We start from the raw sequence: 20,289 nt of genomic DNA, 5'->3' as shown, positions 1-20,289 counted from the left end.
CCAACTGTGGCATGTGTGAGGGAAGTGACACAGATGTAACAATAGGTCTATCCAGTAGGGCAAATTACAGGTCGTGGTTATTGTACCAAAACATAACCAGCAGGATTAACAGAAGGCTCAGGCTAAGTGTATGTAATACCCTGCTCAAGAAATCTGCTGCTGCTCTTATGAGACTGCTGCGGCTAATAAAAACCATACCAGCTGGTGTTGGTGTAAGCTGTATGTGAAGCTGGCTTAATTTGACTGCACACATCATTTATTCCAGTCCACTGAGCTTTATTCAACAAGGCTGTGAGATGTTGATCTATGGCAAATTTCAATGCCTCATGTCCTCCTTAGTACATTAGCAACTGTGGTTTCTAAACCCAAACCACGGTCAAACTTTAGGACGAAGGACAAAATAATCAGAATTCTGAACACACTGGGTTAGAGTGATTGCACTGCAAAGCTGGAAACTCTTCAAGGCCCTATCTGCTGTCCTGAATAAGTCCATAGCAGTAAAATCAGAGCTGGTACAGAAGTTCATTTGAGCCTACAGCACTGAACTCATATGAACTCTATGCTTCAATTTACCAGTATGGAGTTAATTTAGGCCAATACTAGTGATTTTACCGTGTGTTAAGTAATTATCATGTACTATCAGATGTATATAAGAAATTTAATAAACCCACGCTTCATGAGTAATCTAGGCTAAAAGAATGTCTTACAAACCTGACATAACTTGTTCTGATTGGAACGTTTTGTTCCGTTTTCTTCTATTAAAATGACAATAAGGGGAACTTGGCACTGTAAAAATTAACAAGGCACTGTAAAAATGAACCCAACAAGAAAGCACATTTCCAGAAGGAAAACTTCAAATTCTTTCTATACAATCAGAAGCACGCAGTTAATCATATAAATTGCTGTAAAATGTCTACTCCTTCATCTAATAAGCAAAGCACACAAAATAGAATTAAACAACTGAAAACAAACCACTTGGTAAAAGAAACACTGGTGTTTTATGGACATTGTTGGGACATAATGCTCATTAACTATCAAATTTATCGCTAAAAATGACCTGGCATTAGCCTACTTTAAAAATATTTCAAAACAATTAAATGAATATTGGAGTATGTTATGAATTTCTACCAAATGCCAGCCTGCACACTAGAGCTCTCACTTGCTGCCTTTCCCCGTCCTTTTTCTGGTGTTTTTCTGGTATTAGGAGGACGCATACTGTCTCAAAGTGCTTATTCAAAGTGTTTATTCTATTACAACATTTGAAAGTAATCCATTAAATGATTATTATCTTTTATTGAGCAAAAGATTACATTATAGTAGCAGTCAAATGTTTGGTCCATCTACTTATAATTACAGTGAAGTACAGTCGTATGTTTATGCTTTCTTTTCCAATATGTTAATGTCAGCAAATGGAAAAAAACAGCAATTGTGCATCAAAATGTACAGAACTTTTTCATATCTCATATTGTACAATGGCATGTGCAGCTTTATACACTCTCTCAAGTAGCTTCATGCGGAGCCACACGGGATGCTTTTCCAGCCATTTTCATAACGTCACACTACTCAAAACTACTTTACTAAATACTACAATACATTTGATTTGGCCCACCAGATACTTAGCCTAATCTCACAACCTCACTCAACAAAAGACATTTTTATTATCATTTATATATATCAATTATATATTTCCCTTTGTAAGTATTTCAGTAACAAAACAAAATGATGTTAAAAAAAATACATTTTTAAAATCTCGATTTGAAACCTGCCTGCCTACTAGTTGTTTTGCCTTTTTGTCTTTCAACCACAAACTTTGCACTTTGACTAACGAGATCCTCCAATGTTCTAAATTATTTAAATTATTAGCATTACACTTGCTTTAAGCCCACATAACAAATCCCATACATATGCATAGAGTTTATGCATTAAACAGTGCTATATACATGATGTCACGTGTTCTTGATAAAATGATTAGATTATGTCTTATGCTTTTACAATAAAGTATTTTGGAAATTGAATATGCACAGTTTGTTGTTGTTATGTTCAGTCCATCTTTATTGTCCGGCCAAATAAACCTCTATTACTGGTATAATTAATAGTGACAGATAAAATTATAATTAATATTATCATTTTTACACATCTAGTATGCAAGTATGTGTGTGCACGTGTGTTTTTGTGTGTGACTTGTTTGGAAAGTAGCTTATGGCAGTGGCGGGGTTCCATACATCAAGGCAAGCGAACAATCAGTTACACTAAAAAAATGGCTCTGGGCGTGCGGCTCAATCAATACATAAACTACCCGCTGTGTCTCCTGTGGCGCTAGAGGAGCTGACAAGCCGCTTAACGAATGGACAGCGGCTACAGCCAAAGCAGCAACTCAGCATTCTCTCCTCCACTGAGAGCATTCTCTGCTCATTCTATCCTTCAATCTTTCCTTCTCTCCATCTGCCACTCCGCTTGGGCCACACTCTCACTTTTCACCAGCATCTTTTCACTTTTAACCTACACCTCCTTTCTTACGCAGACTATGCTCTCCATTTCTCTCCTTACTTTTCTTCCCACCCTCAGTGGTTCTTTGCTTCTCTCTATTTATTTTTCATAAGTTAAAAATCTTTTTTTTTCCTTTCCGAGAGCTGGCAGGCTGCGTTGCTAACAGGGTCTTGAATGTCACAATGGCAGAGAGGAAAATCAATGAGAAGCAGATACTCAGGGAAGGCAGTGGGTGTTGATGCGACCTGCTGTAATTGTGCAAGTGCACTCCACAGGCAAGCAGACAAGTAATAAAAAATGCATTATTTGTTATTATTTTAAAAACATTCTGGACATGTGTAGTTTTTCAAATCCTTGCTATGCCTAGCCTATCTATATCCTAACTATATTTTTTATGCAAAAGAAAGATTTTCATGTCATCACATTCTGTTCTTAAATTGGTGCAAACATCGGGAACATTGGGAGAATTCCCGGTGGGCCAGTTGCATTTTTGGGCTGGCTAGGTTGAGCTAATTTATAAACTTGCGTATATAAACACAAGAAAGCTCAGACAAACTGTAAATGTTACATCTAAGGATGTATCTGGCGTAATTTAGGGGTTAAGCCAGCGACCCTCACCTCAAGTGCTACAGCCCCGGTTTGCTGATTATAATTGAGTCTTGTACAGTGGATAGAGATTAACTGAAACTGAAGTTAGCTTCGTATTCTCATTTCCCATTACACCTTAAATGATGTAACTTCAGCACCGTTTAAGGTGGAACAGAAATTCAAATAAGAAGCCTCGTCAGCCTCGAGAGATTAGTGTATCAAATTCAGCACAAAGGTGTGAATCTGGTACTGGCCAACAACAGGCAGTGCTGTAGAATGCATAACTTTTTTGCATTACCATGTACCAATTTTCATAAACGAATCATTTGAAGATGGACAGCAGTGGCAAGAGCAGCAAAAATCCAAAGTGGTACCAAGAAGACAAGAATAAAAAAGCTATTTAAGGAAGATGAGGACATATTCAATCAGGTGTGCAGTGAAAATGCTGAAATTAACTTACTTGGCATGCCTTAATTTGTAGCATATTGACTATCATGATGTCACATTTAACATACAAAACTTTCACCTTTTTATCACTAGCTAGACACCTCGCTTATCTCAGTGTAACGTAAAAATAACAGTAAGAAATAAAGATGAAATTGCAAAGACTTTAGAAAAAGTTATTTTGTTCAAAGGAAATGTTGTGTGTGTAGCAGAAGAAACACAGAGTATAAGACCAGCATACTCCTCCCCTGGCCTTGCCCTAAAGTAAAGATAAACTTCAGCCTTTAAATACATAATGGCATGCTATACAGTGTCAGAAACCACATAAGAAAGTCTATTTGAGATAGGGGTGGGCAATGTTATATTCATTATCAATGCTTATTATTATCATGATAGACAAAATGCTTTTGTGAAAATATAGTGCATATCGCCTGTACTTACAGTACTTACAATATTTTTGCCATATCGACTACCCCGAATTGGAGATTGCTTAAGATTAAGACAATTGTTTCTCTTGGGACATTTTAAAAATATTCTGACACACAGACACGATGCAGCACCACATTTAAAAACAGCCATTCAGAACTCTGGGCACAGTGATTTTTATTCAACTTTTCACATACTTCACTGCACTTAATCCAATTAAACAGGACTATTATGCTAACAAAACACACAGTAAGTCAGTGTTCTTTAAGTATGGATAATATCCACAATATGCTCAGAAAAACATAGTTTGTCAAAATCTCAAAATTGATCAGGATAAAATATCATATTGCTCAGCTCTAGGTATCCGTTTCTGTTTGGAGTGGGTGGGGTTTGGACTGTTTTGAAACATCACACTGAAAATACTCTTTACATAAATGTTAGTTTGCATGCTGGTCCATTACAAATCACTTATAAAAGAAGCAATCATTATCCTTCATAATAATCAAAATCATCACCATCATTCACCAGACTACACTCAGTGGGTCACTGTCAAGTCCTTCGTTAGCTGGATCAGGTACTTTGAGCAGGTAAAATCTGTAGTGTAGTGTATAAAAAACGCTTGGGACTGAGAAGAACCACCGTCTCTAAAATCCCAGGGCCAATGAATTTATCCGGGTGACGAATGTGGCAGCTTCTCTCTATCACACAGGCTAAATTGCTTTCAGATTGGATTGTCTGCAAGAGTTGGTGCAAAATCAAGCAAGCAAATCCTTGGTTACCCCATGTGCCCCAAAGGACCAGACAGACAACACTATGATGGAATTAATAGAAGTATTTCTTTTTCAATTTCAAAGCTCTACTTATAATGGATAGTAAAAGGTGTTACACCTCAGATTAAACAGGTAATGAAGCTTTTGTTCCCAGTGTCTGCTATCGTTGTCACCATGGCAAGCTAAACTTAGAAGTGGGTAAGCCTCAACTTGTCATCTTTGCTGGAGGCTGAGCCTTTTGAAATACTGTTTAGAAAGCATTACACAAGCTACTGTGATATTTGCACCAACTGTCTTACAGGAACAGACCAAAGTTACTATGATAATTCTATGAAATGTCAGCTATGAAATAACAGTATACTGTATTTTTTGGAGGCTTTGGACGGCTTTGATCACAAGTTTTTTTTCTGTATCTCTTTCTAAGTGCATTTGCATACAGCTTTTCTTTTTTTAACACACAAGTATACCGTATATATATGTTGTGTTGCACATTGTAAATTCTCTGCATTAGGCATGTCTCTGTTATCAGTGGTGTTATCCCTCTTCAACCTCTATGTAAGTTTATATCACAAAACAATAAAACACAGATATTAGGCCTTCATTATTCTGTCCACTGACCTCTGCATCACCTGCATGTCAAGAGGCCATGAAAACATTTTGTGGTACCCTATGTATATTCACCTCTTTCTTGTATTCCCTTGGGTTCATTTGAACCATGGCCTTCTTTTTTTAGTAACTAATTATGCAATTACAAATTATTAAACTAATTCATTATACATCAAAACATATACAGATACCCTTCTAATTAGTAAACTCAGCTATTTCAAGTTGAACTAACTAAAAAAAAACACTGATAATACTGCAGGACACTCTTGAGCAGCCGCACATGAGCCCAAGGTCACCATGCCCAATGCCAGCATTGGGCTGTGAAGCAGTGTGAACTGCATTCTCTAGAGAAGTGCTTCCCAACCTGATCCTCAGGGTCCCCCAGATGGTCCACAGTTTTGCTCCAACTCAAGTCAGGGAATAAACAAAAAAAATGCAGAAAGGCCCTGAGGACCAGTTTGGGAACCACTCTAGAATGATGAAGCAGTATTAACTACCTTTGGGATGAAATTGGGTGAATAAAACAAATCCAACATCAGTACCTGACTTCACTCTTGTGGTTGAATACAACCAAATCCTCACAGCAATGTTTCAACATTTAGTGTAAAGCCTTCCCAGAAGAGTAGAGGCTGATGCTATAGCAGAGGGGGACAAACTCCCGCTTGATTACAGAACAAATGTTGGATAAGTGAGTGGCCACTTTTGGACAGGGTATGTTAGTTATAAGAGTAAAGAAATGAAGTGTGGGTACATATACAGATCCTTAAGGTTTAAGAGGTTAACCTACCTATATAAGGGGCTGCATATATAACACACTGACACCTAAGCCACCTGTTTCAAAGCCATTCTTATGTAGACTACGTATTACTAGCTTAACCACAAGAATTTATCATATTACTCAGAGTAATCCCCATCAAAATGTACTGAAAAGTGCTCAAAGTGCTTTAGCAGAGGCCATTGTGGCCTGATTTCCCACAAGGCAAGCTGTCAAAAAGCTCTTTCATTATTGGGTTCTTTCTTTCTTGCTTAAGCATTCCCTATCTGCTGTGGGTTTTACAATTGAAGTTTTGGGCTCGCCCATCTGCTGAACTCCTCTCACTTCATTCCGTCTAGGTCTGTCACTTTCAATTGTATTAGTAATACAGTAATCTACAGATTGTTTTAATGATAAATCTAATAATTAGTTTTAAAAAGGCCAAAAAATGACTTAACTGAACAAAAACAAACCGTGCAGAGCCTTTCAAAGATTCCAGAATACTCAATTGGAAAACGATAAACTAGGAAACCTTAAAAAAAAAACCTTCATTAAAAAATATATAAAAACGACATGCAGCAAAAACAAAAATGGATATAAATGGGTGTGTCCATCAGGCTCTGTTTCTTACTGTAAGAGAGAGCAGTAGGAGAAATATGCACAAATATGCACTATCCTTAGTGACGCATCTAAATGAAAATTCTTCACCCAAACCAAAATCAAAATTTAGGGCCGAAAACGCTAGAACGTCTGGTCATCCAAAGCCATGAATTTCATTATTTTTTCATTTCAAAAACTGTGCTTACAAAAGGCATCAGCATGCTTGTAGGGACTTTCCTTACTGCTTCTGTTGTTTTGCTGTATTCTCCATATCAAGCATCAAGCAGGATGTCATGTATTTAAGTGGTACCTTTAGTCGAGACGTTTTTGGATGTTGTACCTTCTCGATACGTGACATGAACAGAGATTATAAATTGTTTATCTAACATCCCTAATGTCTTGTAGAAACTGTGCAATAGTTCCACATGGCCAACATTTTTACTCTGCTGCTACTCAAACGCCTAAAAAGTTTCAAATAAATTTTTAATAACCATTATTCATTTTTATTACCATTAACGTTATTTGAAACTTCACTGTAGGCCTACTTAATCTTTTTTTTTCACACCAAAACATCAGCCACTCTAATTTTAGGCGAAAATGGTCAAAAGTAGAACCTTCAATTTTTAGCAGTTGAACCGTTACAGCATCTACAATTATCATCATGCAAACTGACCACTGATCACTGCTGATTCCTCTAAAATGTAAATTTTAATGGATCGATTTTTTTACTTGTGTAATTGAGTTTACTCAAGTATTTGCTACAACCCTAATTCTGTCCTTAGGTTCTTGTTTTTTCGGGTCCAGTAGACCACCCATGCTAATTGCCACAGTACTGTTGACATGATCCGCCACAACCACTCACATCACTCTGCCAACTCCGTCATCACCCTGCCTTGTCGACACTGTATGTGTGCGTGTCTGTGTGTGGGTGAGAGAGAACCACTGCTTCATGATGGTCTTCATACAAGAAAGATCTGACAAAAAGAATCGGGTCAGTCAGACCAAAGGAGTGAAAAATCCACTCTTTTCCTTGTTACTCTCATCCTTTCACACTCTCTTTCTCTCTTTATATGGTCCGCTCTGAGTGATCCTCCTCCCGAGGGCAAATAACTGTACCACGTTACGCACGCTTCCCTCATAACACTTTCCTCACCCACCTGACCTCCATCACATGTTAACAGTGGAGCTTTTCCATTAGCCTATCAGGCACATTCATCCTATTCAGCAGCCATTACTGATGGGAATGAAACGGTTTAGAGAGAGCAAGTCTGCAGATCTCTGCCTCAGAGGCTGTAAATCTACCGTGAGTAAAACAGTTCTCTGCGGCGAGTGGCTTCGATCTCCAATCTTCAGCCGTGATCAGGCTGAACGTGAGTAAAACCTGCTTGGTGAAAAAGCCCATTCACTTGGGAATGCGAATGCCAAGGACATGAGACTGCGAAAAAGGAATCCACTCCCAAAAGTGGTTATTTTAGTTTATCTAGGTAACTTTGGAAGCGTGAGCCAATAGATAACACAAGGGTGGGTAGTCTCTTCTTTCTAAGGAAAAAAAATGTTCATAGAGCCACTACATTCCCTCCAAAATCACAACAGACATTTTGCTCCACCCCAGCAAGGAACATACCAAGAGGAAGGTCCAGTGTGACCACAACTTTATTCTACAGCCAACTTTGCGTATATGTACATGGGGCATGCACTTCCCTAGCCTGACAGCCAATATGCAGCTTCCTTGTGCTGTTTTAATATGAGGGCTCCATCTTTGGGGAGACACACCACTTCGTTCTGCATTCAGTCTTGAGAGAGGGAGAGAGAAGCAGTGTGACTGTCATGATAAAACCCCCAGCTCTGATGGTCTGGTTCCATAAGTAAAGAGCCCTTAAGAGGTTCAGATGGAGGAAGTGACAGCTGCCTCCTTGAGATACCAAATGCATGCAAGCATCCCAAAAGAAGGAAGAGTTCAGAGAAAGAGAAGGAAAAAAGGAGGGAGAGAAAGAGAGAGTCTAGAATACCCTATTAGTCTGCTAGATGGGCAGTCACTTCATATGATTTCTTTTCTCTCTCTCTCTCTCTCTCACACACGCTTTTTGCCACTAATCATGAAATTAAAAGGCCCACATTCTACATTTTCCCCTCCATTTATAATATTTGTGTGGGTTTATGTAAATCCTTTTTAGATTACATTTTCAACCTCCTCTACTATTAAACTCTTAGCTGTAGAATTAGCTTTAGCATTTGTTTAGTAAAAGTACATGTTAAGCCTTGTTGGTTCGTTATTTACATAGATGACTGATAAATTAACAGTAATTTTTATTTAGATTCTGAGTAGTTACCATTCAAAATGCAAACAGTGTCTAAAGAAATGAATCAATAAATTAAGTATTATGTTTTTTTCCCTAAGCTAATCATATGTTTTCCTTAGGGTTCCTTAGGGTTCAGCATAGCTCATGTTTGGCTGTCCTGCTCTACAGGCAAGCATCAAATTTTTTATGAGTTTAGTCATATGTGGACTATCCTACTGAGTTACTTCAAACTGCAGTCCAACAGTAAAAAAAAAAAAAGTATTTAAAAAAATCAATCAAGTACTCAGTAATTTACAAGGAGAATGTTATGATCTATTGAACCCCAAGGCATTAGCAGAGATAATAAAAAGCTAAATATAAGTAACTTTTAGTTGTTTTCTTTCTGAAACATCTAAATAATTATTTTAAAACAGCGAGTTTGTGTTAGTTTGTTATATACATACCATATACGACGCCATATACGAATCATATTGAGTGAGGCATGAATGGCACATTTTGGACAACTTTAATTAGCATAAATACAACTTTCCATTACATGCGCCCTCAAAGCTCTTGGCTGTCAGCGGCCTTCTTGTGATGGTCCCACATCAACATAAAAATATAACACTCATAATGCAATCATTTCTTCTGAATATGTGGCGCCATATTGTCTGCACTTGGAGGATTTCCACTCAGACAAAACTAATTTCCACAACGCACTCTGCCGAAAGCAGGAGTATTGTGAATCTGCCATTTTCGCGAAGAGATGAACAATAGACACGGACTTATGCAGACACATTGTCCAATTACAATCAATCTGGTGTCTGGCCAAATCTCATTCACATGAGAACCATAACACACATTCACACACAGACAGTATATACACACACGTTAGCTGCCAGCTCGATGTGTCAAGAGCGGCCAAGTGTTACCCAGCATGCTCTGGGGCTGGGCTAATCTTGGCCGAGTGTTCAGTGCTTGCTCCCTCACTGTTGTGCTGCGGCTTCCTGTAATCACATAAGCTGTTAACAACTCAAGCAGTACTTTTATTTGGCGGGCAGTTTCTCCTCTTCCTCATGCTCTTCCTGACTCTTCACACTCACATAGCTCGTTGACAATAACACAGCCATGCCCGGCAGGCAACCAGGTCACTGACAAAAAGTACAAATGTGATTATTATGCCTTCTTTGTGATAAACTTGGAACCTGCTATGAAGCCTACAGGACTAAATTCTCTTAGGAGCATATTACTATGGGAAAATATGAAAAAACAACGGCCATCTATAGCACGGCACACTGCTAGTCACCACCTGACACTTGTCCAGTAGCAGCTGCTCTCCTCATTTTATAAACGCCTGCCCCAAATCCTTCACAGCAGTGGAAGTAGTAGAGGTTCAGAAATGCTTGTCGCTTTGGACTACAGCCTGCCAGGGTCTGTGGAGGGTCTGCATGCCTCTTGGAACAGTAGCTTTAAAGCAATACTTTCCTCAAAAATGCTAATATAGATAACAGTGAATGGGCATTAGTGGAGACTAGTTAGTCCTAATCCTAAAGCTGGGCTTTTACTACATGATTTTTTTTAATCCTAACAGATTTCAAGAATGCAAAGCATCACACAGTTAATGTCAGTCTTTTACAGAATGTCTAATGTTTTTGTCGTGAGGGCATGCACATTAGATAATAAGTCATAACATAATGAGTTTCAGCTACGCAAAAGTGCTCAAAATCACAGCGCTCGTTTTCATGTGATACAAACATTTAGCCGCCATTTACACTTTACCTATCCAAGCCCCTCAATATACATGAAGAGGCTAAGCGTAAACAGGCTCAAAGAACCAATGACAGTGCAACTAGCCAAGGCACAGAGGGCTCTCACAAGAGCAACACAAGTGTTTAGTGCAGGTAACTGATTTGTTTAGTTAAGATTTCCTTAAGATTTTTAAAATGGTGACCAGTCTTGTGGAGGACGATGTATTTGGCCCGCAGAAAACTACTGGCCAAAGCCAAACAGACCAACTATTTGATCGCTTGCTTTTGTCCACACCTGCCCTCCACCTGCCTGTCTAATGCCTCTGGCAGAGAGTCTGTTAAACTATTTTCAGTGCACACAAGCCACCTGAGTCTTTCCATGTGAAAACATGGCCAGATCGCCCGCCATATTCATGGATGTGATGATACTACACAAAGAGTCTGTTTGTGCGTGTGCCTGGGTGCTTGTGATATTAGGAGGCAGGAACATTGCTGGAATAATCCGCACACCAATGAGTCGTGGCAGAGGTGCGTGACGCGAACCTGATGAAAATTTAATGGTCCCCTCACCTTTATTAATGGCCACTGACAAGTGGAGGTGGTGGGGCACCACACGGACCAGAGAAGCAACATCTGTTCAAAAGAAAAGCCTCCGTCAGCAATTTACATTTATTTATTTTATTTTTCTCTTGTCTTCCCAAAGGCAAAAAAGTAGGGCTTGGACGATGCCTCTGGTGGCGTAGCTGGAAGGTAAAGTGTACCACTGCACACAAAGAAAAGATGCTGGCCACAGTACTGCTGATACAGAGCTGATACTGATGCAGTAGAGCCAGCAGCACAGGTGCAAAGTCTTGAGAAGTGGTCAAGGTGGTCAAACCCAATGAACAAAAGATTTGTGATTAAGAAACATATGAAGTTAAGTTTTGTTGCTAAAAAGAAATACCATTATTGGTGTACTTGTTCAATGGCACTGCATTAGACCTTAACAGTTCTTGTTTAGATCTGCTTGGCAAAAAGGTACATTAAACATAACATCTTTTTGCAACATTTTACCTGAACCCTGCTACATAACACTGACATCACCATGCATGGCATCTGTCACTACAATCACCAGTAACAGTAACATGACACAGCTAGATTAGTGGACATAACCTGTCATGACAACTCATGGCAGCATACAACATCTGCCAAGACAGTTCATGGCACGGTTATGCCAATGTTATGTAGTAATTCTTAACTGTCAATTTATTTGACATGCTAAAGACTGGACAGTCTGTCAGTGGTTTTGGGATTATCATCTCAAACCTATTATGTTCATAGTGTGGACAAATAAATAATACCCCCCCCTCCAAAATCAAGTAAGATGGCTTTGAAAATCAGCAATAATTAGATTATAGTTACTTTCTATAGCACTAAAATTTTGATTAGGCAACATCAATAGATCAGTCTGTTCATTCTTAATCTACTGAGTGTGTCCATAATAGCTGTGTCACTATGAAAAATTTTTACATGTGGTTTTGGGAGAAAGAAGGAAGCAGAAGCTGCATGTTCTTGGGGTGTAATGATACACAATACGATACATACTGCAGTTTCTGTATCACAATACATTATTGGTACAAAATTAGAAAGGAAATGTTAACAAATCTTCCCCATTATTTACTTCAAAAAAAAAATTTTATATGTAAAAATAACATAAAAAGCTCAAGATTTACATGTTGCACATGTGTGTTTGGCAAATATGTGTTATTATGACTCATAAAAATAAAAGTAAACCAAAAAAAATTGCAGACTAAGGCTCAAAATTAAATGACCTGGGCATTACAAGTTCATTTTACAATCAGATCAAGTGGATCTTACCCTGTGGCTGAATTAGGTGCAAGAGGAGATTTTCTTTTATGTCACTCCTAGCAAACTGCAGAATCCAGGACTCTCTACAACTGAGTAGTGGTGCAAACTGAAAGCTATAAACATCCCACTAGAGTTATTTGCTTCACCCTTTCAGAATTGGCACTTCAGCAGCTGCTTGAATCATGTGGGGACAAGTAGTGACCACGAGGCTGAAGTTGGCTTGCTATTTGCCTAGTTCTTATTCTAATTTTCTGTTCCATGTTAAATGGAGAATGTAACAGCTGCCTCATTTAAGGTGAAACGGAAAATCTAAAAAGAAGCTGGCACATAAGAAGCTTCTTGCTCTGGTAACCAATACATTTGGGTAATGTCTTCACAAATGAGTTAGCATAGTTAGGGTATTAGCACAGGTATTTGACGCTCCATCTACCACTCTTTGCTCCTCACTGTTGTACTCGACTGGGAAACCAAAGTGTTCCCAAACGGGAGAGGAATGCAAGGATGATCTTGCTTGTTCTTTCTGCTAGCCATTTCAAACAGCTTGGAATAATGAACTATCCATGGTAGGCTGTTTTTTTTCCAGTTCCAAAAGCTGTGCAGTGTATTTTTATATTTATGGTTATCACTTGTAGGAATATCATGGACTGTGTTAAACAGAACAACAGAAACCATTCCTCTTATCACTCATTTCATAGCATGAAATTAACTGTGTTTGATTTACAGCATGTATCGTCTTGCAACCCCCATATGGAAAAAACAATTAATGTGCGTATTGTGACACCCCATCTTCATACATGGTCAGGAAAAAAATGGTACTGTATTTTTTTCATTTATTAACATACAATGTAAATGTACCTTTGAAGGTCTAACTGTGTACCCTCAATAACTTTTTATTGCTAGAAAAGTACATACGTGTATCTGTTCATAATCTAATGTTTTAAAACAGAACAATAAAATAAAAAGCCTGGAGACCAGACAGGGTATGTGGAGTCTATACAATAAAAAAGGTTTAACTGCAATTAAATATTGTACAGTTTTGTCTCCTAACTGAAGGTACTGATGACGTAGCCTTCAGGGTACCACCTCAGTGACAAGAGGGATACCACCCCTCTTTTTTTTAGTACTTTTTTTCTGAGAGTGTATGATTCGATGATCCTGAAACCTGAAATTAATCATGTTGTTCCAACTAATTATGGACCCAAATAACGCAGTTATAAACAGTCCAAAAGCAGTCCGATTATATTACACATTTCAAATAATCTGAAGGATTACATTACAGATTACATTTGAAATAGGTTTCTTGAGTAATATACCAAACACTGGTCATCATAGCTTGAGTGCAAAATCTACCTAAAGAGACAACCAATGATAAAAATAGCAACACTGGAATACTGCAAGAAGTGGCAGAAACCAAACACATTTTTTGTCACAAGCACAGTATACATCTATCGTTAAAGCTCTTTTCTATACATACACTTGTTATAAACAAATAATGCCACCTTATAAGGAAAAACACTTTTAGATAACCACAAACCACTTTTGTTATAAATGCATCGAACAGAATGAAAATATTGCACGCATTACTCCATTCCACTATGCTAACAATGCCCATTAATAAGTAATGCGCTAGCATCTCAGAGCTAACCGTTATGCCCACTCAGCAATGCATGTGGATTTATGCACATCACAGTGTTTTCCTTGATCCAACTCTTCCATTCTTTAGAGTTGAGGAGGAGTAAAGCATCAAGCATCACTTTTCTTCTAGCCTTCACAATCCCGCTGAATCAAAAAGAATGGCGTTGCGATTTATTAATATCTTCTTTCAAATGCTAATTTCTTTTCTTTTTTTTTGCCTTCATACATAAATCATAACTCCCGTGGTTGCTGGTGTTTCCGAGTGGAGAGAGTGCTTTTATGGCACAAAGGGGGCTGGAACGAGGCTGCTCTCTGTGCCGGAGTCTGAAATGAAAAGAGCTTATTTAAGAGCTGGACAGCTATGTAAAGGAACTTGGGCTATAGGCAAGGACACTGGAAAAAAAGCTGAAGGACGGCTCAATTCCTAAAAGATTTGTGTTGGATTGTGTGTGTGTGTTTGCTTATTCCATTCATAAAAGGGCTCAGTCATTTAGCCTGATCTGCGTGATTAAAAAACAGATGAAGTAGAGAAGAAGTTTTTTGATGCCGATAGCATGCTCATTTACTCGTACTCATAAAATTCACCAGTACCAACATCAGATACCCTGCTGCACTAATGAACAAACACAGTGAAGGAGGCTCTGCTCACACAGAGAAGTGTTAATGACTCTGTGACAGTTGGACACAAAGCCATCGATCACGTCAAACATTCCACTTTGGCAGATTCTCGCCAGGAATATACTGTGTGATTTTAGCCTGTTTCAAACACACACACACACACACACACACACACACAACACAAACACAAACACAAACACAAACACAAACACAAACACAAACACAAACACAAACACGAATACAACCGCTTCCTCAATACAGGTTGATACACACAGGTCAACTATACAGAAGAGAGGAGGTAGCTAATGTAGCATATCTAGCTAATGCACATCATTTAAAAACATCCAGAATTTAATGATTTAATTTTTAAAGTACACTGCACTCATTTTCACTAACAACTGCTTCATTCTAAGTAGATTACTCAGTGTAATACCGAATTTGGTATCGGTAAGTACTAAAAAAATGATGTACTTGTGCTTGTACTCGGTCTGAAAAAAATGGTGTTGATGCATTCCTGCTTTAAATACAATAAGCATTATGTTCATATTAAACAAAAACACATGCAATTTTAGTTCTCAGAAATCATTAAACCTTCTAGAAGAGTCTGGGGGATCTCCACTGCTTAGAAGAAAATTGAAAACCTGTCTTATAATAAAATCAGTTGCTAAGTTTCATGAGTAAACATTTGAAATACATGATTTGGGAAGGGACAGACACGAGAAGTGTCCTATCAAAGCTCTTCTTATTAGGTTTGATCTAACTTCTAAACACTGGAGCAACATAGTAAAATAGGAGTTTTGGTTTCTTTTGCTTTCCCTAAGGTTTTCTGCTACACATACGTAAAAACCCCTGAAGAGTTCATGAAAGTGTTTCACAAAAATATGCATGCAGCATAAACATTTACACTGACAGAATTCAGCAACTGTCCATTGGCTTCTACTGTAAGTATGTTATGAGTCAATGTTTTCCTCTGTTCTTTCTTACAAGAAAACATGTCTTATTGCAGATGGTAACAGACCATATCTTACAGATTCTGCAGGCAGAGACTGCGTTGAAAAACGCTGGCCTATTCCTTTAAATCTCATTTCCATCAGCTTTATTTGTATATAAACATTTATTCTGAAACTCAATTACTTTAACATGTCCTAAGAGCATAGAGTAAAGTTCTTGACCCTGATATTTATAAACAACGAGTGTGCTAACAAGCTGGATTTCTGAATTACAGAGCTTTATTCAGGCTAAACCAACAGTGGGACCGAGCTGAGCTGAAAAAGATTAGTTTGGATCCTGCTCAAGTCTACCAAAGCAGAAATATTCAGGCATTATTCTAACACATTACTGCAGAAAACAATTATTCTCCTGAAAAAGTGGAATTATAAGCCTAATCTAACACACCTGTGTGTAACATTCAGAGGATCTACGGTATTTCAATTAGCTGTGGAAAGTGTGCACACTACTGACTCCCATAGCTCACAATACACAGCAAGAAAACAGCTTTTAACTGTGTTGTGGATGAATTTGGTGGGTGTATCAAAAACCTAATTCTGTGGAGTCAATATTACATACAGCTGATCTGAATTTTGGTCAAAAGTAGAAGGAAGCACAGGGCAAGATCATTTTGTGAACACCCAAAAGACAAGCATGCAGGAATTTAAACTGGCACAGAAGCTTGCATACCTCATGGCATTCCAAGAAGAGGACTCTCTTTCCAGAGTGTAAACAAAACAATCAACATCAAAACATGTTCCTCCAGGCTACTGCTGTGACTTCTGTGTCTACAGCTGCCTATGAGTTTGAGAAGTGACAAATATATGGCCATTCTAACATTCTTTCTGCTTTATGGCAAATCAAGTTCTGGGGTCAGCACTTTGCTGTTCTAAAGTCATGCTACTCGTTTTAAATGTGAAATTACGACTACTTGTACTGGGCAAACAACATGCCTTCCAAAGATAAATTTGTCAAAATGAACTGACCATCGTCTTAGGTGCCATTCTGTATTTCAAAACAACTTCCAGACTCTTCTAAAAACACTAAAAGATCTACTCCATATGTCCAAAACAAATGATTCCTCAGAATTCACAGTACTAATAGAGAGTCTGTCCCTCCCTTTGCTGCAGTAACAGCCTCTACTCTTCTGGAAAATCTTTATACTAGATAAAACATTGCTGTAACATTTGATTGCATTTAGACTCACAGAAGCATTAGTCAGGTGCTGATGCTGAATTAGTTGGATCACAAAGACCACTCCAACTCCAGAGAGTAGAGCTGTACACTCAGCCCGCGATTCATGAATTAGATTCACGATACTGAGTCCATGATTCGGTATTCTCACAATATTCTGAACAAAATTCAAATGAAGAAAATTGGTGACTCTGATGTGACTCTGACTCAGCTTACTAATGACACTAGAGCTGTGATGGAGTGAGCTGGTGTTGGTGCTAATCGTTTGCAAATGTTGATGCTGGTGCTGATCGTTTGCAAACGGTGGTGTTTGAACAATGCAGTTGCACCTCCATGATGCACACAGTCACAGTTTTGCATTGCGATATCATGATATGACAATGCATTGTTACACCCCTACCAGAGAACGTAATTCCACCGCTCCACAGGCCATTGCTTTATACCCCCACCAGCTGATGCTTGGCATTGGTGAACTCCATAGCGTCCCATTCTACTGGCAGTACTATTTCTATGGAGATATACAAACAGTGTATGTGCAAATAAATGCCTGTAGCAGCAATACGTGCACTTTTAAGTAGCTGAATTGACTAATTAGAAGGGGTGTCTAGATACTTTTGGGCATCGGGTCAGTTTCCTGGACAGGAATTAAGCTTAGTCTTGGACTTTTATTTTACTTTCAATGGAGAAGCTCCATTAAGAATGCTGTGTAATCCTGTGTGACACCATCCTGTTTAACGGACATTGTGCAGTAAGATGAATCACATTTTGCTTTCCTTTAATCAGCCAGCGATGATATTATTTGACTGCAGCCATCTCTTCCTTGTTCTGAATACTTTCTTCAGTATGTCTGAGGAGTTCATCATGCCTCTCATGATCCAAAGATGTCCACGTTGCTAAGGTCACACATGGGACTAAACAGTGTGGTTGCACTGCTGTTATAATGAGCTCCTGTCATTTACAGAGCAGCTGACCATAATAAGTAGAGGGGGGTCGACGCAAAGCAACATTTTTAAGCAATGTTTAACTTGTATTCTGGGAAGCCGCACCCTCCTGCACAGGACTGGTCAGTAGTTCATATTCACGCGCAGTCCTCCAATCAGAGGGACACCTACTAAACAAAAAACTTTGTTAAGTACAATATAGTAAAATTAGTAAAAAAGGCCATCCTGAGGTAGCAAATCAATAATAAAATGGCCTCAGATTAACACTGCCCACCCATCTGTATTAGGATACTTTTAGGACAGTGAATTAGTTTTTATATTTATTTTATAAACTGTTTGGAGACTTTATAAAATTATTAAAACCTTTCCTTTTTAATTCTGGAATTTCTTGTATTCATTCATGTTTTTGATTTGGCAACAATTTCAACTGAAAAACAAATGTAACCGTAATGCAAACAAAAGCAATTTAAATGTGGGATGACTGATTTCAAGATCAGTTCTTGTGCCATTATATAAGTTTATTTCTCAGTCCGACATGAACATAATCGTTAGATTCGTCGATTCACCGATTATAGAAGTAATTGTTCGTTGCACCTCTATTAGAAACCTGGGAGGGCGGGGCTTATTGACAAAATAGGAAAAATAACGCTTTTGAAACTGACTATGCTGTTAAGTTTGGGGGCTTGTTGGAAAACGGGTGGAGAAAAAACAACGCCTTTGAAACTCACACTGCAGTTAAGTTCGGCACGTTTCACATCACTGTTATCCAAACTGTCGCTGTGATTAAACTGAAACATGTCTGTATGTCAAAACAGAAACACTCCTACCTGCCAAGAGCTCGACGGTATCTCGGCGAACTTGCCCAGTCCACCAAACGTGTAGCAGCGGTACATGTGGTCCAGAGACTCGGAGCAGTGCCACAGCAGGCCGAAGCTGACCGAGTCCTCGCTCCTGGCGTGCTCCTTCACTATCCAGGCGGGAGAAATAAAACTGAAACTGCACACGGCCACCAGGGCGGAGGACAGGAGCACCCAGAAACACCCCACGCAGCTGAACATGATCCTCAGCGAGCTCGGAGACAGAGCGATCCCAACCCCGGCTTCTTTCCTCTTTCGAGCCAGCAGCACTGAACGCATTGGGAGCGCATTCACTGCGCGGGAGTGAACGTTCAAAAACCGCCCCGCACCTCACACGGAAATGTCACATCTGAGGAGATGTAGCCAGCTGAGATTTAGAGATGGAGCCCAGCTACGGCGTTAAATCCGTTAAGAGAGTGTGAAGATTAGGTAAACAGCACGACCCGGGCATCGGTTTGGCAGCTGAGGACTTAAAATGGTTAACTTTGACCAAATACTAGGGGAGTAAATCCAACATGAGCGCTTATTCGGCAGAGCGGCTCCTCCAACGGACGAAACTGGAAAACAAAACTGGAGTCAAGTGCTGGACAAAGACAAGTCAACACCCCAAAACACAATCGAGGCGGGAGAACAAACGGGACCCAAATAAATCCACCTCGGCTCTTGTTTCGCAAAATACAGCTTTTAAACCGGCGGTTGTAAAGTCTGAATTTCACCGCTCGGCCTGCTCTGTCAGAACCAGCACAGCCGTTACGCGCGCGAGCGGCATCTGAAGCTTCTGTCAACTTCTCGTGCGTACTAGCGCTGTCCGATTCGTGAGCGAATCGATCATATGAGCCGGTTCCTTTGAACGAGTCAGTCGAACCGATTCTCAAGTCCAACTACACTTGGCTGTTTTGTTCTAATTAAATTAGAACGATAATCTTTCAAAATGTAATCTCATAAAACATCACATTTCAAAAGGTTTCAATTACACTATTTCTGGACTGTAAACATCTATAATTACTTTCACGGTTTATCTAAAGCATCCGGGGGTGTCCGATCTTATCCAAAGGGCCGGTGTGGCTGCAGGTTTGCATTCCAGCAAAGCAAGAACTCACTTAATAAGCAGTTTAAAGACTGATATTAAACAAGTGGAATCAGGTGTGATACAGCTCGTTTTGAGTGAAAAGCCTGCAGCCACACTGGCCCTTTTGATAAGATCGGACACCCCCGGATCCTTTCGATAAGGATTATGCACTATGCATAGTTTTCGAAACCAACCAAACGTTTGATTCACCGAAACGGAGGGCTCTAAAGAATCGGTTCGGTAAACTGAATCGAACTGAATCATCACTAGAGTGTAGCGCCTCGCGCGCGTCCGTTGGAAAGTGGGCGTCGCCTCAGAATGTTTTCACGGCAGACGAAGAAGCAAAAACGCTAATAATAACTTATGAATTGAACTTAGTCCCCAATTCATGTTTTGTCATTCCATACAGTATAAATAGGCTAAACGGTGACTGGAGTC

The 20,289-nt window shown here is 39.2% G+C and overlaps 1 protein-coding gene across 1 annotated transcript in view; it reads right to left on the bottom strand.

Moving 5' to 3' along the window:
* LOC118814346 (transmembrane protein 211) overlaps window positions 1–19,549 on the bottom strand; it is a 165,495-nt gene extending 145,946 nt beyond the window's left edge. The window contains exon 1 of the mRNA XM_036579901.1: window positions 18,753–19,549. Coding sequence (XP_036435794.1) covers window positions 18,753–19,061 — 309 coding nt within the window. The 5' untranslated portion in view covers window positions 19,062–19,549. The remainder of the gene's footprint in view (window positions 1–18,752) is intronic.
* Window positions 19,550–20,289: the final 740 nt, after the last annotated feature.

This window comes from Colossoma macropomum, unplaced genomic scaffold (genome assembly GCF_904425465.1).
Source record: "Colossoma macropomum unplaced genomic scaffold, Colossoma_macropomum, whole genome shotgun sequence".
NCBI classification, from domain to species: domain Eukaryota; kingdom Metazoa; phylum Chordata; class Actinopteri; order Characiformes; family Serrasalmidae; genus Colossoma; species Colossoma macropomum.
The sequence above is the reverse complement of the archived record's forward strand: the minus strand, read 5'-3'. Positions and strand labels throughout refer to the sequence as shown.